Source organism: Clinocottus analis, unplaced genomic scaffold, assembly GCF_023055335.1.
Source record: "Clinocottus analis isolate CAN_PGR_092001 unplaced genomic scaffold, fCliAna1.0.p SCAF_12, whole genome shotgun sequence".
Taxonomy (NCBI): Eukaryota; Metazoa; Chordata; class Actinopteri; order Perciformes; family Cottidae; genus Clinocottus; species Clinocottus analis.
The window spans coordinates 9,904,666-9,930,496 of NW_027175843.1; the positions used below are offsets into that span (position 1 = coordinate 9,904,666).

The 25,831-nt window shown below is 37.6% G+C and overlaps 1 protein-coding gene across 2 annotated transcripts in view; it reads left to right on the top strand.

Annotated features, from left to right (window-relative positions):
* The window catches only part of LOC137782740 (glypican-6-like), a 70,375-nt gene that overhangs the window by 18,888 nt on the left and 25,656 nt on the right, over positions 1-25,831 (top strand). For both annotated transcript variants that reach the window (XM_068572316.1, XM_068572318.1), the window contains exons 2-4: positions 375-533; positions 12,122-12,513; positions 16,385-16,550. In XM_068572316.1, coding sequence (XP_068428417.1) covers positions 375-533; positions 12,122-12,513; positions 16,385-16,550 — 717 coding nt within the window. The remainder of the gene's footprint in view (positions 1-374; positions 534-12,121; positions 12,514-16,384; positions 16,551-25,831) is intronic.

Sequence of the window (25,831 nt, forward strand, 5' to 3'; positions counted from 1 at the left end):
GAAAATAATCTAAGCATTATGTAGATTTGGAGTGAATATAATTCATTAACATGTGTTTTATGATCATCTACTCTCACTCCTTTTGGTCAAGTTATCCAACAAACTGAAGTTGTATTGTCCAAAATGAGAGTTTTTGTTGCAGAAATTGTATTGAGTCATTGAGTTATTTTATGCACCTAAATTGCTGAAGTGAGGCTCAGGATTATTGGATCACTATATTTCCTATGCAATTTTAGATTATTTTAGATACTTTTTAGCTTGAATTTGATATTGATGGCAAAACAAAATTTGTACCTAGATTAAAGAAGACTGTGTGTAGTCAGTCTCACTAATAGTTTGGATACAAAAAAACTGTTTTTCTGTTTGTTTTTCAGGTGAACATCTTCGTGTATGTCCTCAAGGAAGCACATGTTGCACCCAGGAAATGGAGGACACATTTGGCCAACAAAGCAAACAGGACTTTGAGAATCTAACTGATGAAATTAGTCATGAACTGAGAAGCACCTTTGTTTCCAGACATAAAAGATTTGATGGTAAGTCTATGTGCACACTTTATACTGATTAATTGTTCTATTTTGTCTCTTTTTTCCAATTTAAGGGTGAGTCACAGTGCAACAAAATGCTGCAACAAGAATAATTAGAGGATTTAGACTGTGTTAATTTGAAGAGGTTCCCCGTTTGTAGTTTAGCTGTCCTCCCTCAATTGGAGATGAGCTGTGAAAAGCTTGTTAATATGCCTCGGAGTGGAGTACCCTCTTGTTGGATTAGACAAACATTGCTCCTTGCACAGCAGACTGACAGCTGGAACAGCAGTGCAGAGCCAAACTCTGCATTATTACAGCCGTTTGGTGTCCCTGTGCTCTGTGCAATCTTGTCGTAGTTCGATGGTGACTGTCTTGACCACCGCACACGGGAGGGGATGTACTCATTACTGAACCAAGACTCACTGTACCTCTCCACCTTTCCCTGTTGGAGTTGGTAACTAGCACAGTTTAATGAGAAACAATAATCCCTCCAGCTCCAAACATTATACTGTGTGGGAAGCAGTAGCTCATCACTGTGAACAATGATGAAGGGTGGTGGAGATGACAATTGTCAAGCAAAGCCACCTGTCAGCATTGTTCACAATGGATGCAGCATAAAACATTTTAATGAGTTATTACTCAGAAACATTTTAAAGATGACTGTCTGAATTTTCTTGTTAAGGGCAGGGCAAACTGATTGTAACAAGCCCCAGTGATTTCTTTTAAAAATTATAATGCTTTCTAAATGTATATTTAGAGTGCTGAGACACACAGGATTCTATCCAATATGTATTATTAGTGCTAAATCCTTGGCATACGGTTCATATGTAATAAGCCCATATATATTACGACCCCAGATCAGAATTTGTATAATTACGCCTCAACACTTTCGAATGCAATTGAAACTACTGCAATCTGCCTCTAATGTTGTTCAGAGGAATTGAACAGGGATGTTTATCAGAAATTCTTTATGGTGAAATGAATTATCTGCATGCAAATTAATCTTCTTGAAAATGTTAGACTCGGTATTTCATGCTGCTTTGATGATTATCTCTATTTCGGTTTTCTGCACACATCAGATCAGTTTGGATGACAGTTGGTTTGTCTTCTTTATACAACAGCATAATGGGACGTTGGCACATTTGTCTGTATAACGCCATATTCCACAAAAGGCCTCCGTATGTTTGACTCCTCAATAGCTGCAATACAGTCATGTGGACAAATAGAATGTGTCATTTCTCAAAATAATTGTCTTTGGAAAAAGTGCTTTTAAACTTTTTCCAGCCTGGTATCGGTGTGAACTACAGAGACTCGTTAAAGTAAATATGTTAAAGCATGATATATTCAAAAAACTGGTTTATGGTAAATTTGAACACTGACAGAACAAGGCCTGTTAACAGCACTGCTAATTAATTGGTTGATTTCGTTTGTGTTTCTGTTTAAGTCTGTTACTTAAAGAAAGAGCTTTTACATCTCAATCGGACTATCCTGGACAGATCAAGATTAAATGGAATAATAGAAATAAAAAATAAGGAATTTCTTCATGCAAATGTTCAGTTAAAACATTTCCAGTTGTAGCCCTGAAAGACTACTACATGTAACCATCAAACTTTGACTGAAATAATGGATAATTTGTCAGTGCCAGTATATACACACTTTATGTATTATACTCTTCAACATAGTGGATACAAAATGCTTTACAGGCAAAAGAAAGGATAAATGTACCACAAAATATACAATCTAGAAAAGCCAAAGAAAGCAGTTGAGTTTAAAGAGGCTTTTGATCTTTGTTGAGACTTTAGCGGCAGGCTATGCTTCAGTCAAGGATCAGCAACAGAGAAAGCAGAATCACCGGAATAAAAGAGTATTACATGCCCAATACGTTCCCATTTTCAAGCTTACGTTCTTCTTGAGAGAAGTTTACAATAAATAATACAATTAACCTTATTCCTTCTAGTGTGATTGATGCATGATCTTGTCCTGTTGTATGCCACTAACCAAAAAAACAGCTTTCTGCTTGAATGTAGAAACACATAACATCAATTGAAGAACACATACGATTAATCAAAGTTTGAGTGTTGTTTGCAAATCCAGCATCTTATTACTGTACTTCTGCTATTATTATTCTGCTCTGTCTTTTAAATTGATATGCTTGGCTGTCGTCAGTGGAATTTCAATTAAAAGTCGACAGCAAGTTGCTGTGAAATGAAGACTCGGGGCCATGGATCTGAATTACCTCTGCATTCAAAATTGGTATTGAGTATTGTGCTACCAGTAGTAGCACACATAACAATAGTTGTTTTATTGGATAATTAACTGCAATAAAAAGTCACACTAGCTTTTATTCATTTTAACAGTTGTGGTCCAGCAGTGTTGGCAAACCTTAACATTTGAGTTCAACTACTACTTTGTCTAAAGGCTTGTCTTCCAATCCAGTACTGTATATCTCCTATAGTTCCAACTTGTATATCTTTTTTTTTGCATTTTGTGGGTCCACAATATACCACTGTTACATAACATGCATGCATTGTGTCAGCACCTTGTGTCATCTTAGACCTCCTCACTATTTTTATATCGTTGAAAGATTTGTTAATCTACTGTATACATAAATTAATTAAAATACATGTTATCATGAATAAAACCCCTTCTTATACCCCCAGATTGAAGAGCAACCCTTCCAAAGATTAAATTAATCCAAAGTAATTGTAATCTTTCTCCCACAAGTAAGAAGTCTAAGCATATATTTCCACATCAGACTGAATAACGTTTTAGTGATTGATAGTGCAATTCAATACTCAACAGTCAATGTGTTGTAGTTCTATACTCATTCTTTTCAAACTATCCAACATATTATATGAAACTTATACTATTCAGTTACAGCATGCGACTCTCGAATGACTGCACATTGCCCAGAAAGTCAATGTCACAATGCCTGTGTGATATCTGTCTGTTTTTGTTCCAGGAATATACACTTCTGTAGCTCCTGTTTGATTCCTGGAAGTATGCATAAATAAATAAGTGTTATTTTGATCAGCCACTGTCAGGATAGTGAATGTCAAAAGGAGGACTCCAGTGAAGGAGGAAATGGGGTTTCTCCAGCTGCACTTAGATGCATGACTCCAGGCAACCCTGTTCTCTTGGGGTTTGCTGCCATTCTCCATAATTTCTTCGGCTTCAAAGCAGATGCCATATGCAGAGTTCAGCTCTGTAGCCCTCTGCTGTTTGGAGACTTTATGTCTTCTGAGGTTCTTGACTGACCACCCGCTCGAGAAATTTGAGATATTGATTGCTGGATTTTATTTCAGCTATCTACGTGTTATTAACTAAATCAGAGTGTTGGAAGTTGTGTGATTTCAAGCAGGGGAAATCAGTTAACAGTTAACAAGCCAGTACATATTCGCAAAAAATATCTTTCCTTTTCTTTTAAGCACAATTGATGTATTATGAAATTCTGAGATTATTTTAACTTCATCTTCCTTAAACTTTTTTTTTGTGTTTACCAAATAATTGCATTGACCTTGATTCTGGGTTTGAACACATAGTTAAAGATACAAACAACACAGAGCTGTGAGATTAATGAGAAGTTATTTACCATCTATTTAGCACCTGGCTACAAAGTCCCACCTACACAGAGTCAGTGTATGTATCCTCGTCTCTTTATGCAGAGCTTGTGATGAGTGTTACTGTAACTGACAGTAGCTGGCCAGCCCACGCGTACCTGACACCACAGGCTATGTGTCACAGTAAGAGGGCACAGTCTCGACGATGCCAAGACCATCCAGCACACATACAGAAATATCCAATAACAGCCCATGTTGCACTGTTCAACCGTGTGAATCTAAGAAAGAAACCGCAACATCTGAATAATCTGTACCAAACATGCAGCCACAGTTACTGCAATGTATTAATACATAGGGTCTATTTGTGAATTAATGCAAATATTACTCCTCTCCCAAAGACCCCAGGAAACCACTGTTTAGAGAAATTAGATAAATGGCTGTCACAGAGCATTCTTTTCCACTTGCTTGTTAAACAGGGGTCTTAATTGCTAATCAATTGTTGGCCCTCCTCTGACTATGAACACTGTGTTGCTGGTTAGCCAAACAGAATATGAATGCAGTCCACCCTCTGCAATTGATCTTCTATGGAGTTAACAACTCCAAACAAAATCCTAGCCGTAAATCACAATTAAGCAACTGGCACAAAATGGCATCAGTTGTATTGTTATACATCAAAAATCCCTGCTTGAAAATTGTCACCGTTGAATACTTAACTTTACCCATGCATAGAAAACCACAGAACATAATGTAGAGTTTGACCCGTGTATATTACCCTGTTGGGTTATTTAAACACAAAATAGTATGGTTGAGAGCCTCAGTAACTGTCTAAAAGTTGCTGGTTGTTATGAATATGTCTACCCTTTGGAGTTTCAAATGCCATATGCACATTGTTTTTGTACACGTGATGATGAATTTGTGGCCATTTCCTCACTTGGTAAAAAAAAAACACACACAAAGTAACCCAGTATTACAAGGATGTTTACTGATTTGATCAGTGTGTGGGAGGAGTCAAATATTTGTATCATCTCTTTCCTCACTCAGCAGCCATTGTCGAATGCTCTTGAGCAAAGCACTTACCCTAATTTACTCCTCAAAGGCTGCCAACCATGGAAGGCCGCACTGTGCTGGCCAGCTACCAGGTGTGGATGTATTTGACTAGATGCAAGCGGAGCTGAGCAGTGCTGAAAGGGCATGCTGGCTCAGCAAAATCCTCCTTTAGTTAGGTCTACGGAACTCGAGTTGGAGACTGGAAGAGCAGGATTCAAGTAGAGATACCACAGTATCTCTGAACACTTCAAGATTTGTAATCATTGTTCTCCTTAGGATTTCTGCTGGACAAGCTGCAACGTTTTATGGAATCCATACAATTTCACTTTAAGGACAGTATGCTACTCCCAGTTTGCATTTATGACACTCCATCAAATGTATTTCAAATTCCCTCTCTTGGATATGTTGGATATGTTAACTTTCAAATATTAGAAAATATAAATCAATCTGTTTATCTTATATATAAACTAGGGCTGGGCACGATAACGCGTTAACGCGAGATTAATCGGGCAATCCATTAACGGCATTAACTATTTGATCATTATGAACGCATTACAGCGGCACTGCTTTCACTTTAAAGGCGATTTATGTTGATGCGCGCTTCCGCAGCTTCGCCGACTGGAAGCGCAACGAAACGCAACGAAGCGCAACGAAGTGAGTGACGTAAAGTACGTATTGTTCTGTAGCTTCTGTTCTCAACCTGCCGCTTCACACGCTCTCACAGGCGGGCAAATACACTACAAGTACCGACAGGTTCTGCGTCCAGATTGAAAGTTAATCACGCATGCGCAAAGCTCCTGACTCCGCGGTCTGATCCGCTGTATGTAGGTATGTAGGTATGTATGTATAAATGTATAAATGTATGTATGTTAACTTGTTGTTGCTCCAGAGTGCTGTTATATTGTTCTGGTAACATTACTTTAAAACTTTAAAATAAAAGCATGCAATACACTAGTTTTGTTGAATTTGGCGCATAATGCAATTAATCGCAGACAAATCATGCGATTAATCGCGATTCCTTTTTTTCAACTTTGCCCAGCCCTAATATAAACATCTTGGTAATGAGTGCATTTACGTGGAAAGACTTTTATTTTTAACTGCCAATGTGTGACTCACAATGGGTAGCCTACATGCAAATGGAGACATAAAAAGGCTGTTATGTTATATACAGAAGCATAGCACTTAAAGCGGCCTTCTGTAGATCAGTGCCTCCAAACCAACAATCCACGACTGATAAGTAGATCTAAAAGTGCTTCTTTTGGCAGAAAAAGAAAAATTCATGTTGGGGCATGAGAGCTTCATTGTGCGATATTCAATTTCAATAACCACAAAATGAGAGATGGTTTCCCTCGTTGATTGTTTGTAGCCCTGTTGGAGAAGACACTCGATGGATCTGCTGATGATTACAGGCTGTTTATTCTGCTGCATGCTGGCCTAACAAGTCAGTTTTGTAAGTTTTCTCAGCGTAGCGCCACTGATGAATTACAGATAGTTTGAGAACATTCTGCTTGCAGGAATGTGTTTAACAGAGAAGACATCTAACAATGATTTAAAATGTCTTCTTGTACTGAATTCATAACTTGAACTGATGTACGGTCATTAAATACAGTGCTGCACTCAAATATATTAAAAAGGTAACATAAGTACTTAATTTAATTTAAGTAAATATCTTTGCACAGGCACGATGAAAGAAAATTCCAATTTTATTTTTCTTAAAAATCACATATTAAAATAAATGTCTTGCGTTTTTTAGCACTAGTACAAAAACTGTCTGGAAAAATGCCTACAAATGTATTTTACCGAGGCCCCAGCTGTAATGAATGAAGGTGAACAAATGATCTATATTCCAGGTGTGCAAATTCTAATAAATTTCTCAAGATTCACAACTTAATGTAACTGTACATATATGTGCATTTTCTGAAGTTTTAAACATTACGAATTAACCCACACAGACTGATATGTTTTACACATTTTAGTGAAAAGTGAAAGCAGTGCCGCTTTTAATGCGTTCATGGCGTTTATCTTATTTATTTTTCATGTTTGATTGACCTCATGCGGGCAGGACTGGGAGAGCCTTGAGACGCCAGGTCTGAACTACGGAGTGATTTAAAGCGATAAGCCCCTCCCCAATGCAAAAAAAAACATGCAAAAAAGAAAACCATGCAGTTAACACATGATCAAATATAGTTAATGCCGTTAAAGGATTGCCAGATTAATCTCGCGTTAACGCGTTACCGTGCCCAGCCCTAATATTAAAAAAAAATATATATATATATATATATATATATATATATATATATATATATATATATATATATATATATATATATTAATTAGAGCTGTGAAAAATAACGCGTTAACGCATTATGATTAAATTAATGCGTTAATTTTTTAATGCATGCGCAGAATGAGCTTCTATTACAGTGGAAATTCAACTATTTACGCTCTAATGCAGTCAGACGTAGATGTCAGATGTTCACTCTGCAGGAAGATGTTGCCGTTTCACCGCAGCACAACCAGCTTAAGTAACATCTCAACACGAAGCATGTTTGTCGGCGAGGGGAGTTCAAGAGGAATGCGTCAAACCAGCCTCACTGAGCAACGTAGATCCCTCACTAAGTCTGCCTGTGACAAACTGAGTAGCACGGTTAAATTAATATTGTTGAGGATGAGGAGTTCGCGGCGAACCCGAGCGTCAAAGCACCGCAAAGACGCACAATCATGACAAAAATCCACAAGCTGTATGAAGCTGGAAAGAACAAAACGGAAAATAACTTGGCTGCTACGTATCATGTGGCACTGACAGGATCACTGGACTTTAGTGAGTAATGAGAATTACCTGGGTGACCAGACGTCCTCTTTTTCCGGACATGTCCTCTTTTCGAGACCTAAAAATGCGTCCAGCAGGGATTCCAAAAACGTCCGGGATTTTGCCTTGTTGGATATTTGTGTTTCTCTGAGTCTTTTACTTACCAGTTGTTATTACGCTCTTACAAGTTGTGGAAACGGTCTCTTACGTTCACCTTCTTGCGCGAGCTCTGACTGTAGAGAGAATTGTCATTGGTCGACCGATCTCAGGGTTGCCAGATGCACGATAATTATCCTCCAAATACAACCATTTTGAGCCTTTGGTACGATACTACGCCATCACCAATCTGGCAACACTGAGCACCTTGTCACCTCCACTCGCGACGAATAAATTCACCTCACGGCCTGTAGTTTAACAGCACGGCCATTATTAACAGCACCCCAATGTATAAATGACAATGTATATATCCGTCTTTCATCATATATCTTTATCTTTTTACAAATATATACCGAGAATATTGGTAATATGAGATTAATCATGATTAATCCACAGAAACCTGTGATTAATCTGATTAAAATTTTTAATCACTTCCCAGCCCATATATATATATATATATATATATATATATATATATATATATATATATATATATATATATATATATATATATATATATATATATATATATATAGAGACACACACACACACACACACACACACACAGCCATTTATTTTGGGCTTTTCCGGGCATCTATCAGTCTGTGTGTCCCATTCTCATGCACTTTATCTTGCAATATCAAATTTCATTTAATCTGGCACAAACATCCACTTCGACTCAAACATTTCGCGCCTTCACTGAGGATTTCCTATGCCAATTATGCCAGTTTCACGCAAACATCTGATAGGATATTTGATGAAGTAATGACTTTTTGGAGGTAAACTACAATTTGATTGGTTGATGGAGGCAACAGTGAGGCGGTGATTCTAGTGGTGTGCTTGTAAATGTCTGTTCATGGTCTGTTCATATAGTCTGTTCCATGACTGCTGAAATTGAGACTACGACTGACATTGCTGACATCTAGGAGAGCATCCATCAGTTTTCTGTGAGAGCAAGCAGCCGTGGATGAACTGAAACAGACTTTCTCTTTAGCACAGGAAGAATGGCCCTGTGCAACCTCTGCACAGCGCTGTGGGCTCAGTGAGCCAAACTGAGCTTTCTCAGCGAAAAGTAATGAACTCTCTGCATGTTGGGAGTGTTAGAATCACCCTGTCCAGCATTTCAGCATCATTATCCTCTGTTTGCAGTTCTTGCAACCAATCAGTTGGACAGACCTCTTACTTGGACGTGTCAACGATTTATGTGAGCTTTCCGGGTAATTTTTGTCTTTGAGATTTCACTAAATTTGTTATTGTAAAAATTTGCTCCCTCTAATGCTTTTTTTTCCTAATTTGATTAGGTTGTCTTTTTTTTATTTTTACGAATCATGTTAGTCACTCAATTATACTAATTCATCCATAATGTAATTAGTATACATTGTAATCAAAACAGAGCTTGAAACTATATCACATTTACTTCATACCACACATTCTGCCATAATTACATTGTTTGAATATTCATTTGATACAACCAGAAGCATTGGTGGAAAATATCCTGACTGCATTAAGATATGTTTTGTGATTTATTTAATTTTTGTAAAGTGCATTAATCGGCACACATCACTCAGCACCACTGACTATGTTCATTACCTACAACAAGCACACATCCTGTTTGGAGCTTTGTCTATTTAAAGAAGTGCTCACTGCAGTCTTTCATTTACAAAAGTGTTTAGAATGTATTATCCAACATCACAAGTCCTTCATAATATGTGTGCTGCTGAAAGAAAAAGTGATATGATACCCTCTTAAGATAGCAGAAAAAAGTGTGAAGGTAGAGCTAATGTAATCAGATTCCCAGAGGACATCTTACAATTAAGACTTACTGGTACCTGCTGATAAGACACACTTATGAAAAACCCTTCAGTACGATAAGAATAGAGAAATCAAGTCAGCATGTTGCATGTGATATCAGAAGTGCTTTTTAGAATGAATAAAGGATTGGAATCAAATGTGACCTTTACCCTGCAAGCTAACATCAAATTTAAGTAGCTGCTGGTTGCAGATAAAAATACATTTGTCTTAATCAGATATACATTATGAAAACACTTTGTGCGTGATCTACTGCCTTCCACATTTGGCACATTTTACTTTTTGTTCGTGTGCAACGGCAGCTTTATAGCTAACCAGATGTGATTTGGAATGGTATCATAAGGAGTCATGCCATTTGGTTTCTCTGCTGCTGTAATTTGTCACTTCACCTGCTGAGAACTAATGACCACTTCAAGTCCATTACAGTTTCATCTGGGCCATTCTGATAAGTAACTGTAATGTGGATGGTCAGAGGGCAGAATTGATCTTTGAGTAGATATTTGGTCATGTGACCTAGCTACTGTGAATAGCTTTAGAATGAAACAATCACTGTATTCGGCAAGTATACATTGTACACATTTTGACAGCTATATGACTTGGAGATACAGCACAGTAAAACCAACACAGCTAAAAGTTTAAGGTTAAGTACAAAGTTTAAAAAAAAGAGAAGTACACTATTATACAGTTGATGATATGGTGAAGAATGATAACATATTATGTTATGCTACATTATTCTGTTTAAGAATAACACACTCGGCTGCAACTATCAATTGTTTTAGAAATAAAGTATTCTAAATATGTTTTCTTCATTAAGGGAGCAATAGTAGAGACAAAAAAAAAAGTAACTAATTGATTTCCTTTTTAGACAAAATGTTCTGAAAGTCTCATTGTTTTAATGCTGTCTCTCTTCTCCACTCAACCCTGTTCCAGATGCAACAGCTAGCGGTTTTAAGTGACAACATCTCTGATAAACCCACCGCACACTATCTGAAGATAGAGAAATATAGAGGAATGTCAGTATTCAGCACTATGTATCCATCAGAAGTTGTCGGAGACCAAAAATGAGACTTAATATTGGACCTAACTTTATGTCCAGAATGACAGCTCCAAAGTAACTGCTAATCCGTCTGGGAGGTGACGCGTAAAGAGGCGACTGTTTGCTCACAGGTTTGCCATCTCAACTTTATGAGGCGAAAATTTGTCAATATTGCATTTACAACTTTCCTCAGTGTCCAAGTGACAAAATAAATACACAATCCTCCTTTAAAACTTTGGATCGCACATATTGCCTTAAAATAGACAATAACTAGAAATATAAAATACTTTCTATGACTTCCACCACCCTTTTATAAGAGTGGAGTCTATTTAGGAACTATTTCACTTCGCAATTGAATGCGCAGATTTTTTTTATGCCTATTTAAATTGTAATCCCGTTCCTTGAAAGGGAGGACTATCATTATGGATACCAGATGGTCAGGAATATTATCATCTCTTCCCAATTTGCCGTGAGTCATAGACGTCATGAGGCAAACAACAAGTGGTACTTATAAAGGTGAATGCAGAACGGCTGCAAACCTTACAGATTATTGTGGAATTGTAATCATATCCACAATAATCCATTTATTGCATTTTGGTCGACAGCCTTATGCTTCCACCATATTGAGCAGCATTACAAATCGGTGTTTAGGAAATCATTCTGCAATATACATCCTCTCAAGGTACATAAATGTGTTTCGGGTTTACAGGTGATGGAGGGACAATACAGACCTTTTGCACCGCAAATACAAAAGTTATTGCTTTCCATAAATATATCTGAGGAAGGCTCAGATTGATGTTAAAAGTAGTTTACTGGAGATACAAAATCAACAAAGCTGTGAAATCTCTTCAAAATGAAATCAACATCAGAAGCCTTAATTGATTTGCTATTTTAGTATTTTGTGTTTGCCGGCGTATTTGGTATCGGCAACGCAATTAAGTAGACTTCCTTTTTAACACTTTCACACTTTCAGCCCGGGATGCTTTTTTGTGCGAGAATTGCTTTGTTCTGTCTTGCAATCAGACACAGTTGATGTAATTTTGCTGCATTTCTGTTTTAATCACAAATTAGGTTCCCGGTGTATCTTATCAATTTATGCCATGTACAGTATAATCTAACACAGTCACACAAGAAAAAAATGAGGCAATAAGTAACACTTTTTCTTTCCTTCTATACCCAGAATTCTTCCTGGAGCTACTGGAGAACACAGAGAGGTCCCTGAATGAAATGTTTGTGAGGACTTACGGCAAGCCTTACATGCAGAACTCCGAGGTCTTTGAGAACCTGTTTGCAGAGCTGAAGCGCTACTACACAGGAGGAAATGTTAACCTGGAGGAAATGCTTAATGACTTTTGGTCGCGGCTACTGGAGCGTATGTTCACGCTGCTCAACTCCCAGTATGTCATCACTGAGGACTATCTTGAGTGTATCAGTAAGTACACTGACCAGCTCAAGCCCTTTGGAGACGTGCCCAGGAAGCTCAAGGCTCAGGTTACCCGGGCATTCATCGCTGCACGCACATTTGTCCAAGGGCTCTCTGTTGGCCGGGAGGTGGCCCAGAGAGTGTCTAAGGTAACCGTGCTCACCACTTGAATCAAATTTAACAAGGTTATAAAACAGCTAATCAACTGCTTGCTTCTATTATTCAGCATTTTCACCTGAAATTAAGACTTGCTGTGTGTCCGACACCGGTTTTTACGACATCTTGTTTGGTGTTTGTGCAGCCAGGACACATTTCCCCCTGGCTTTTCCACTGCCAACAAGTTCCTTCCTGATACTTTTCTGAGTAAGATGTGCTCTCTTGGTGCATGTCTTCAGGAAGCTTGAGGCTCGAGGCGGCTTGTTTTCATGTGCTGTCTAGAACACAGTGTTGAAGGGTATGTGGATTGTTCAGTAGAAATGCCCAGACAATGAAAAAGGAGAGAAAATAAATGTTGTGCTATCACTGTGTATTGCTCGTTTCCTAATATTTGTTTACCCAGTATACAGAAGCCATTAATCATGATGTAGCCGTAGTCGTCTGTTTGATGCTATGTAATCTCAATGCTGCATCTGCTGTTTATAATACTGCTCTGGGAGCTTGTGTAGTTTTGGTCATGTACAAAGTAAGATTAAAGGAAAAGCAAGAGGCTAAGGCTGGATTTAGTCACACTGAACAACAACAGTGTGGTTTCTACATGCCTTCTTATGGGGTGAGAGAAGCCCTGATTAGTATTCTGCTGCAAATACTCAACCACCCTGGTTTCTTTTCACTATTGATAGTGATAACACAGTGATTACATTAATAACTATATATTATATATGTATAAGTATATAAAAGGAGGACAATTAAAAAACATCATTTCAATTAATCATTGGAGGCAAAGATGAAGACCCTGCTATTATCTAAGAAATCCCAAATGTGTTTGCTTGTGTCCCCACTGTGGTGCACTGATAGAACATGTTCTCTTCAGTGTGTTTATGAGTTCCCTCCTCACCAGTAGTAGGTGTGAGGCTCATGTAGAAGCAGCCACAGAGGATGTGATGTTAGTATGTGTTTACTGAGTTACACTTGTGTTTCTCACTAGTCAGAATGTCCCAGCTTCACCTCCTGACATTTCAGTGGGACCTGAGATCCAGTTCATGTGTCTGAGACTGCAGCCCTTTCATCCCCAGGGTATAAACTTATCACAAGGAATTGGCTGAGAGCATAATGAAATGGGACACCCTGCAAGAGGTGTCTGTTGCACAGTCTCTCTAGATGTGACAGTCATGCTTATTGCTGCTGGGATATATATATTGAATTAAAGTAGACAATGTAGTACTTTCTTTTCACAGCTTTAGAGACAAGAGACAAAACACGAGAGCTTTGAGGAAACAGAAACTGGTGTTTTGGAATCGGCATCTCCCAATCAAAGCTCATACTTATCCCAGTTCATTACCCAAACAGTACATCTGCTTTTTTGTATTTGCAGTGATTCAAATTGTGTTGTTTTCCATCTGGTCATTGAGAATTAGGATATTTTAACTAACCAATTTGTAATGTGACATCACCACGTTCAGGTCGGATCCCCTCCAGGCCGGACTATAGTTACTTACTTCATTCTGTTTTTTCCAGATGAAATATTCACGGATGAGACAACATGTTGCTTCTAGAATATTTTCACATTCCTAGCAAATTTACCAAATGATTTGCTCCACCTCACTTGCTTTTCTGCTTTAGTATTAATATTTAATACCTTATTACTTGTTCTTTAAAGCTTTGCGCAAAGTGGCTTGCCCTTGTGGTCAAGCCCTCTCAGTCTTTTAAATTATACAAATATTTTCTTTGATGTTATTGTGTAATTCTATGATTGTTTTAACCATGTATTGCTTTGCTATCCCTGTTTTACTGCAAATGACATGTAACCTTCTATTGAGAAGTCCTTTTATATAACATGTTATTACACTAGATGCCACTTGGAGGGAAACTTTTAGCAAAGTATACATTCTCTATTCACTTTACCGAGCAGTTATTTTCATGGGTTTCCACCGACACAGAATAATTACATTCTTCATACAGCTGCGAGAATGCAGACACATTCAGTTTTAATTTCATACACCAAACTCTTTTATTGTTTGTGTGACCTGAGGTCATCAAGTAAAGAAACAAAATGTATTTTGTCCTCTTCAGGGTCTTTACAAATATTCATTTAGCAGAAGCTTTTGCTCAAATCAACTTACAGTGAGTGCATTCAGTCTGTCAAACTAAATTCTTCAAACATTTGAAGTGCATCTCTTTTAAAAAAGAAAAATAACTACAGTAAGAGCGTCTCTAGAACTACAGTATACAAGGCTTAGTGTCACATTTTTATCTTTTCAAAGAAAATGAGACATTAGTAAGTGCTTGCAGAGGCATGTCCGGGTGTAGCCTGAAAGATGTTTCTTGGTACTTGATGAAACACAGAAAACAGTCCATTAGCCGAGACCCAGGAGCTTTCATTTCAAACATCTTGACAGGGCTCCAGAGTGGAAGCATTTGAGTGTTGAGGATAAGAATGTTGAGTGCAGCACTCTTTTAAGAAATCACCAGATAACAACATATTTACTAGGTCAAGCAGTCAAGTTTGTGTTGGCTGTCTGAAAGGTCACAATACTCGCTCACGCGTTGCACTTTGCGACACACACAGTCTACATGTGACTTGAATGTAATACTTCAGAGAACAGCTGGTCCAGCCAATGGTTTCCTTTAGTTTATTTTCTATAGATATTACCTCACTGTCACAATACCTTCTCAATGATACAGTTAATTGCGTTTCTTCATACTTTGTCAAATCCAAGCTGTTCACCAAACTCACACCAGTCAAGCCAATTATATTCACAATTAATAGACATATTTGAGATTCTAGAGGGCGTTACAAGTTATGCAAAACCTACAACACTATCCTCAGACACTTCTCTGTTGAAGTAGCTTTGAGTTGAAGAAGCGTTTTCAAGAAAGAGCCTCTATGAGCAAGATGCTTTGTTTGAAACAGCTACTTGGAATCAGAAACATCTGGTCAATGCACCACAGTGCCCAATTAGTCTGCACATTCATCTAATCTGTCTTCTTAAAAACAGACGTATGAGTATCTAGATCTGCACATCTTTTTTTTCGCAATTATGATTCTGTCTTGGAAAAGATTTAAAAAGCATCAGTTAGTGAGAAGGAACTTGCTTCAGCATTCTATTAAACAACTATGAATTACTCAATTAGTGCCACAACATATTGTTAAGCTTTATGTTGCTGTTTTCCACCCTCTTCAAATGTATTTTAACTCACTTGTGGCTAATTAGTTGAAATCATTTTACATTCCACCCACTAAAATAATATGAATAATGAATTATCAAACATCATCCCTATGGAGGGATTATCAGTGAAAACACACTCGAAATATTGTGTCTGATATTTATGCTTATCTTGTCTCTAGCATATATTATTTTGGGGGCTTTGTAAATCCTGCTGTGTGTGATGACTCCATGCCGCCCTCTTCAAACTCCCCATGTCACACATGAATATCATCTCATTGGTGAAGATGAGAAGGATGAATAATTTGAGATGTGAATTGCTTGACAGCTAACTCAGCTAATGAGTGGCCAATTAAAGAGTTGTCTCTAAGTAAAATTTTACTTACAAATGTAGGTAATTGGTCAGCTAAACATCTCTTTCGTCGCTCGTGTGGCATTTATGCATTTCATTTCATACTAAAATAAATCTTTATCCTCATGGTTCACCTTTTTTTTCAAAATAAGAAACTGCAATTACTGTATTCTGATAATTGGTATTCAACAAGGATCCTCAATCAGTATATTTAAATATTTAGTAAACACAAAATTGAAAATGACAGATCCCATTATCCTCCTGTAGTGTGGTTTAAAGTATTAAGGATTTTATAGGATGTGTGTGGGAGCTAATATCTGCTGTCACACTCTTATGTTCTTGCAGGTCAGCAGCTCTCCAGCATGTATTCGGGCACTGACCAAGATGCTGTACTGCCCCTTTTGTCAGGGCATGCCGGCAGCGAAACCCTGTAAGAACTACTGCCTGAACGTTGTGAAGGGCTGCCTGGCCAATCAAGCTGATCTGGATCCAGAGTGGAACCTGTACATTGGTAAGTCTTCTTTTTCACCTGGGTTCTGCGGTTCTGTTATTTCCCATCAAACCAACCAATTTTGTTAATGTAATTCCGCCTAGGCGCATGGCTCTACAATATGGTCAAATGGGTCTAATGGATGTGGAGAAAAAAGCACATTAGCACTCTCATAATGAGACATTTTTATAATCAATTTTCACATTCACTGTAGTGTAACAGCTGCAAATATGTGTTGCATTAAACAGTGTTGCATGTTAGTAGCAGGCTGAAGCCACTAAATAACATACAGCATATTACTTTAAAATGGTTTAACCATGTGGAGACTGTGAGTTCAATCATACGTTAAACTGCATTGTTTGGACCAACAGATTATTGTATAACAATGAGCCGAGAGCAGTTTAAAGCTAGAAAGCTAGAAACTGGATTCGATTTCACTAATAATGCTTCAATAAGTTTGAAACCTTTTGCCCTTTTCAATATATGCTCTTGAAAGACTAAACACCTTATTGTTCAAGCATATATGAATTGGCACTTTGAGGCTGATTTTTACTTCATTCAACGTCAATTTGAATTTATGATATTTGGGTCTCCATCTCTTTGACTTTTTCTATCATTTTTTTTTACTTCCATCATGTTGGTAGTTATTTTTGGCCAAAGTAATCTGAATGTATGTGACTATAGTAAAATATTGTACAATAGTTTTGTTCAAAATTGCCTGGTATAATGTATTAAAATATTGTGCATGTCAAAATGCTGAGCTTGTAAGTCTGCAGGATTACAGAAATAGGTGTGTTATGTGGTTTAGTCTATTTAAAGCAAGGTTACAGCTGGTGCTGTGTTCTTGTTTTGAAAGCATCAGTTCCATCGACACATGTTGGGCCCTCGGATAAGAGGCTGCTTTATTTGTCATACTTCTATCAACGTTTTCTTGCATGAAAAGATTTTATTCATGGGATTCTTCTCTCCTGCTGGGCTAAATGGGGACTTGTAATAGGGCAGAAGTGCACAGCGGGGAATGTCAAGTTTGTGAGGAGAAATTCAATAGGAACTTGTTCAGCTCAGACTACAAACATGAATGTAATATTTATATATTTATTTAATATTTCATAGAATGCCTAACATAGATGACTCCTGCTGTCATTTAGATAGAGTCTTCCTGTATGATTGAACTAAAGCGGTGACAGTAAAAACGTGACTAGTCTGCAGTTAGAAACAAGAGAAGGAGCTCTGGTTGTTCCTTGCCAGCGTGCTGCAAATCAAACTTCGAAATACCACCTTAGAAATTGCATTTGAATGTTTATAAAAAATATAGTCGTGACTTATCTCTATATATATTCATGAGATACATCATGTAAACAAACCAAGTACCTACCTAGAGTGGAGACGTAGACACTTAAAGGATGGAAGGCTATTACGTAAGATTACATCTTCTGACATGTACTTTTTAAACTGGAAACATGTTTCATATTGTGATATATTTTGTGGAAATTACAGATACTGTAGCCAACAAGTAGGAAACCTTTCAGCTCCCCAGCGGTGTCCTTCCAGCCAGCTGCCCCCTTAGTTAAGTTTTTGTTGTGGAATGAGGTGGTAGTGTACAGATAACTCCTCATTTCAACTTTATGAATCAGCTGATCTTCATCCATTGTGGAGGTTTTATAGCGGGCAACAGGAATAAATAGAAACAGGGCATACAACAAATATTCAGCTCAAAACAACTCACCACGCTGCACAGGGCTGCGGCCCTTCTGGCCAGTTAGGACACAGTGTTATGGACATAATGCACAAAAATGGTATTTCTTCGAAACTATATGCCATGAGTTTTGCTCATTTTGTGAAGCACTCAAAAACAAGCATTTGAACAGATTACTGCAATGATATAATATAATATCCTCCACCTCTATCCATGTTGTTTGACCGTTTATTTCTGTCACCATACACTTCATGACAGACAGAAAAGAAAGCAGCGTGTGTGGGTGTTTGCTAGACGCATGCAGTCACTAATATCGATGTGGAGGCAGATCTGTTTGGATGATCCATGGTGGCCTGAATGTCTCTGTGTTCAGCAAGCACAGCGGAGCGCAGCTGCAGTGTGGTCGGACAAAAGGCTGAGTTGTTGGGGAACTTTCTTCTCAAAGCGGGTGTATGGTGGAGCGTAAACACACATTAATGAAGTTTACCAACCGCTCAAAACTCTAAATAACCAACACGGAGATTTCAGTGACCTTAGTTCAAAGAGTTTGTTTTTGTAAACTAATTCGGTGTACTATTTTCACCATGCAATGATAGTTTGTTGAATAAAAAAATCTCAAAAAGGATTTTATTAATTAATAGGCTGCCAAAGTTTTCTAAAGATAAATGTTTAAACTCTCATCTGTCACACCCTCAAAAAGCATGGCCTCATAATACGTCACTTGTATTATTATTATTATTATTATTATTATTATTATTATTATGTTCTTGCAGTTTAAACCAAGTCCACAAATACTGACATCGGTGTATCTTGACGCAAGTTCAGCTTTAAAGCAGGCAATTCTTTATGCAATGATCCTTGTGATATATATAATGACGGTGTAGGGAGTTATTTCAACAACTAAGATTCCCGAACCGCAGCAGTAGTTTTGTAAGACTGATATATTTCACTGCATATCCAAGTGTGTATTATGAAAATGACCTAGAACATATTAGGGTACATATTTTATTTTCTCCTCCATCTTCTTGCTCTTGAACACCTCAATTGAATATCCTCCATATGTTTTGACAAGGCATAGTACATCATTTGAATTACTTAACATGTTTTCAAGGATGACCATTCATTCATTTTTCTTTGGCTTTTGAATGCTGTGCATAGATGTATTGTACAAATGTACATAAGCCATGCCTCTACATGGCTAATTCAGTCAATAACATGTTTAATAAAAGGTTGCATGACATTTTTTTTTTTTTCAAGTCATTAAAACAAACACAGGGATGTGTTGGCCTGCTGCCTTACAGCCTCAGGATGAGATATCTGCATTTGACACAAAAAACTCGATATGAATATGTGCATATACATACAGATCTATCTTTATCACGTCATGTCCTTTTGGTTTGATATGACGTCTTATCCAGTTTTTCATTTGTTAATGTTTTCATGTCGAACTATTGTTTGTATTTTTTTCTACTTTACAGCTCACACTGCATACCAGCTGAGTAGTATTTATTTATTGATTTTAGTGTTAAATCTCCATTTGCCTATTGAAGAAACACTTGAGTGTCGTGACACTGTCCCTCTGTATGCGTTCAATCTGTAGTCATCAAGACTCTTGCCAGTTGGATTATTGCTCTTCAATGTAAATTAAATGCCAGTTCTGTCTTCTGGCGTTGACATTTCATGCTCGTAATAGGACAAAATATTTTTAATTAGCTTGAAGTCCAACCACAAAAATGGTATTGACTTGGCTCTCGCTGCAAAATTCTCAGGAGGGCTGTGTCATGTTCAGGATCAACAGTGACATAACGTGACACATAAATGATGCTAATATCACTTGTACTGGACAAACATATGTACATATTTAAAAATTATTACTCCGACCATGACATGTCATCTTGCCGTCATTTACACAGAGCTATCAACTAAAAGTGGATATCTGTTAATGAACGAAATGGGAAGCTTTAGTTCAAGGGCTCAGAGAGAAGTTACGAGAAACACCTGAGATTCTCTACAGAGCCGGTACAGCCGTGAAGCTGAGATATTCATCTCGCTTCCTGTGGCTTCCATCCAGATCAATATCATATACCTGCTCCACTGACCAAGGAAGAAGAAATATTGGAGATTAAAAAAAAATCCACCCAAAGAGTGAGAAAACCTTTAACGCTGTGCCCGTGATGGTAACGATTTTTCTCTACAACACCTCTGATTAAATACATCCCAACTTGTGACAAAGAACGTGCAAGTGTACATTACCCAAGGCCTCTCCTTCATTTCACCTGCAAAGCTATAAAGTCCTCCAACTTGGTGAAGTGAGTTGTTAGGGATCTTTCTTCTCAAAGCGGGTGGAGAGTAAATACACATTAATGAAGTTTACCAACCGCTCAAAACCCTAAATAACCAATACGGCGATTTCAGTGACCTTAGTTCAAAATGTTTCTTTCTTCCTTCATGTTACACTGAATAAATCAAATCTGAATAAATCATACAGTAGATTAAATGGGCTCTGCTGAGTCGCCAGTCTATAATCCATTAGTTTCCATTGGACAAATCCTCGCTGACCTCGACCCATTCTGCTCATACGACTTGCTCATGGCATTCATTATGGAAATGGCTAATTACATAATGCTTTAAGCGGTATATTGTGTGTATGTTGAATTGCAAATTATTGTATTGGATTTAGACATTCATTTGTCATAAATACTTATTTTATGTTCATTATAAACATGCATTTAAAAAAGCAGTACATGAGCAATTTGATGAGATTAAGAGCGGGATTATTTTTTAATTACATAAATTAACTGAAGCACGGAGGTTCATAACATCTGTCAGTCTGTTCACCGCACCTGGGAACTCGACACTAAACATAATCAGGACCCACATGCCAAGTCCTCTCTCATATATAGAGCATTGTGCTTGCTGCATAAATCACTGGATCTGTTTTAAGAAGATCACTTTGACAGTGTTTAGTCGTCTTTCTGTTGTTAAAAAAAATCATCTGGTTGGGTTTTCTTTTTGTTGAACAATGTTCTGAAGGAGGCTGTTTTTAAACATTTCAATATTTTTTATCCGGCTGTCTTCAACCTCTCAGATTGTTTGAATACTAATCACACGCTCTGACGAGGAATATTGTCCGCTGCAGTTTACACCGTTTGGGTCATTATTGTTGTTTGGTATGTGCTGACAGGTAGTGATGGAACTTTTTCTCCTGCCCCTCACAATATTCACAGAATGAGTTGCATGATTGGTTTACATTCTTAAGTGAATATAGTTTAGCTTTATTTGTCATATTGTCGCTTGTTGGTGTGTACAGGCTAGAACTATTCTCCCTGGAGAGATGTGACGCACATTGGAAGTGATCTGCATTGATTCTTTCTGCTCATTTCTTTTTAATTAGGTGATTTGTTTTGCTTGGTAACTGGAGCCAGCCACAACCTCACTGTTTATAAAAATTCAAGACAGCAACACATTTGTGAAAAATTCCTCATGAATAAAATATTGAGTGGAAAAACCTTCCCTAACACAAATAGACCAAAAAGTGTTTTCTGCACACAAGGATGCTGACGGCAAGGCAAGACAACTCAATTTGTATAGCACGTTTCATACAGTGTGCTTTACACAGCAAAGGTAAAATATTTACAATTTAAAAAGTGTGAAAGTACAGCTAAGTGATACAAGAGATACACAATTTAAAAGTAAAGTTGTGCTACATACCGACATAAATTCAAAGACTAAATACGATAAATACTCACTTTTGAGAAGCTGGAACCATGCAATCTTATACGAAAAATGCCAGTTTTCTTTTGTCAATTGATTAATTGTTTCTATAGTGGTATATGCTGTTGGGTAGTTCAAGGTTCTTACTGTATCTAATCTTATTTTTCTCAGGTTACTTTCACTCAAACTGTCAATTTATTGTTTTGCAGGAAGGAGTTCAATGTTTCTCCCTCTGAACTGTAGTGAAGTAGAATAATATCATATTCCTTTTATTTCAGACTTTTGAGTCCATATATAAAAAAATAAATAATTTGGCATGAAAAAAGAATACTTAAGTAAAGTACACATACCTTACTCAGTTGCATTCCACCACTGCAAGTAATGAGTTATACTGTATTAAAAATATTTTCAATTATTTCTGTCTTTGATTAAATATAGCTATTGTGTCGTAAGCGGTCGGTCATTGATTAATATGATTTTCTACAGATTTCAGCCTCTCAGCTTTGCTCACACTGCATTCTGTATCATGAAAGATTTATAAGGGAAGAAAAAGGGAGACGGAAAGCTCGCTTGCATCTGATGTGCCTAATAACACATCGGATTGTGCAATCAGGGGATTTGCATTTGGAGAGCTTGAACTCTCACAAGCTGCAGAAATTCAGGATTTATATTTAGTTTAGTTTAGTTTATATTTAGTTGCCATTTCAGCTCCTCAAACTTGAAACACCCACAGCTAATGGAAGGAAGTTTAATTTAATATAAAGACTTCTCATATGGTTTACCATCTTTGCCCGTTTCACCCCGTTTGGAGGTGATGTCAAAAGAACATTAGAGTCAAGTACTGCATACCTGCAACTAGCTTCATCCTCTGTTCTAATTTGTTTTCCGAACTGTGTGAAGTCTGAATTTCCATTTAGAGGATAGTTGCTTTAGAACAGTGGTGCCTAAAAGCCATTCCACCCACACCTTTTGGAGTTAAATGGATTTATAATGATTGAGTAGAGTGGGGCGGGTCATGCCTTCGCCATTTTAGGCAAACGGCGGTCCGATGGACTTCTGCACTGCTAACCCCTTCATTTGACTGACAGGCTTCTAGGAACAAGTTGCACACACACAAGGTTTGTACCAATCCAGAGCCTGCAATAATTGCTTTCAAGCTTTTCTTTCGTCACCAGCCACCACTGGTTAGTTTGTAATCCATGAATTTGGTTTTGCTGTGCTTCTTTATCATTTACTGTTGCACTTGTTTCTTTCTTTCGTCTCTATGTTTCGCCAAAAACAAAGCTTTGCACACATTGTGATTCCAGAGAGACAAAATTCAAACACTCAAGTAAGAGTGTAGGAGAACTGTAAGGAAAAGTCCGGAAAGGAAAAGTTATATAATGACAAATATATTATCCTCCACAGCATTTTGTAAGGCTGTTACTGCTCATTCATGCACACACTCACACATCAATGAAAGTTGGTTACCGTGCAGGCCTGACCAATGTGAGCATTATGAGGTTCTTTGTCCTCTCCCAGGACACTTCGGCATGTAGACAGGTGGAGGTGGGGACCAAACCACTAACCCTATGATCAGGAGTAGACAACCAGCTCTACTGCCTGCGCCCCAGCGCAAGACCAGAAACTGGAACTTTTAAAGTGTTTTACTTAAATCTAAGATTGCTGAATTAATAAGATTACTTTGAAGAAATCACAACAATAGTTTCAGTCCAATTAGTCTACTAGTCTGATTTTTCAATTTAAAGATTACCCGGCCTGCATACTTTATTTCATTCTGCAGTGCCAAGTTAACAACACATATCTTGTTTTTGTCATGCTTACTATTGAAAACAAAACCATCTAGTTTTTCTTTAGAGCTATTAGTATGAAAATCATGCAAACCCCATTTCAGACCTCTTACTGAAAATAGATGAATTTCAGAAATATGTAGTTGTTTCCCCTGACACAAGTTGTACATGGTGCTTGACAGAGTTATTTTATTATTATTGATCGAGCATAGGTTACAATTACGATAGAATTGCCTTTTTGCAGTATTTGGAATGTAGGAACCATTAATACTTAAAGTTTCCCATTAGGGCTTCCAGCTGTGAGAAAACCATAAACTTGAATATGAAGGACTGAGGGAATAACAGTACATTGTATGGCTTACTCACCGAAGTTGTTTCTGGCAGAGTTTAGACTCCATCAAACACATATTGTGGAACTTATTTTATTGTAACATTGACCTCTTGTTCTGTTTTATGTGCCGAGGCATCTGTCGCACCGACATTTTGTTTGAAAGTTATTTGCTTGCCTAATCACTCACAGTTACATAGAGATGTAGTTGAGTGGATCTAATTACAGACTCACTTCCCACCTGTGCAATTACAAATTTGCGGAAAGAGAGACATTCTGTGAAGGGAGATAAATTATTCTCTAAGGAGTATTTATGAGCAGCGAGGCCTAACATTGTCTTTGCTCAAAGCTGCTGCACTATTGTTGCTGTTGAGCCCGTTCACATCACATATGTGTGTTGTAGTGTAATGCTGCTTTGATAAATGGACTTGCATTTGTATCGCACCTTTCTCGTCTTCTGACCACTCCAAGTGTTTTACACTATGTTAACATTCACCCACACGAACACTGATGGGAGAGGTAGCCACCTGCCCAACAGGATCGAATCGAATTACACATCCCCACGCTGGTGACGAAGCGTCAGTGATGGAGGAAGTACTGAAGTTTAGTACTTAAGTAAAAATACAAATACTAAATAATACTAATAAAAGTAAAAGTACTACATCAACAATCCTACTTAAGTATTAAAAGTAAAAGTACTCACGCAATGCAGATATAGCTACTGGTAATACTTATGCCTCTACAGAAGTCAATACTAGTAATATTTATAAGTAACAACATGTGTTTATTGGAAAGGTTGGTGTACTTATTGTTCTTACCCTCTGTTATACATTTCACACTATCTTACAATTCTGCGGATGACAAGTCATCTACCAGGGATTATCTGCAAAGTTAATAACATTAAGCCAAACGAATGAAGACAAAATTTTATATCTCTAAATGTTTTATTTAAAAAGGCATTAAAACTTACACGAGTCATTCTTGGGGCCTTTGAAATCGAACATATTTTTTGAATAGGGCAAAGGGTGGCTCATATCAGAGGGCTCAGATGAGGCTGACTCAGGATCCATGTTGAAAAGTTGTTTGTTAGTCAGGCTGTCTATCGAATGTTTAAGCAAAACAGGCAAGGCTACCACTAGTGCTGCTGCCAAATGCACACCCTGCTGTCATTGGAGCTGATGGAGCCACCTGATTGGTTTAAACTTCCAAAACAGCAACGCAATCCATATTTTTGTGTAGGCAACATTTTGGCGAAACTGTGTTCAAAAAATGTAACGAATAACGACACATATTGTAGGAATGTAGTGGAGTAAAAGTATATATAATAGCTACAAAACGTAACGGAGTAAAAGTAGAAAGTATGCACTCTTATTTTTACTTAAGTAAAGTACAGATACGTTAAAATTTACTTTATTACAATCACAAAGTAAAAATACATTGTTACATTCCACTTCTTCATAGCGTATACACACATTTGTCTTTGACATTCAAACCGGGAATTGAGATCTTTTGATATCTGCCTGAGCAGGCAGGTCGTAGCTAATGATGCTAACAGTGCAAACAATACAAAGTACGGCGGATGTGCTGATGGATCTAAACGGTTTTTGTGAGGGGGAACGGGAGGGTGGGTGCCACTCTTCTATGACCATGCTGTCAGTCAGGATAGCGTTATCAGCCGTAATCCCCATATGAGAGTGCTGCAGAGCAGCAGTCATGAGCTAGCCAGTGGGGCACGCTCACATGCATTAACATGCACTAGAAGCAAATACTAAAT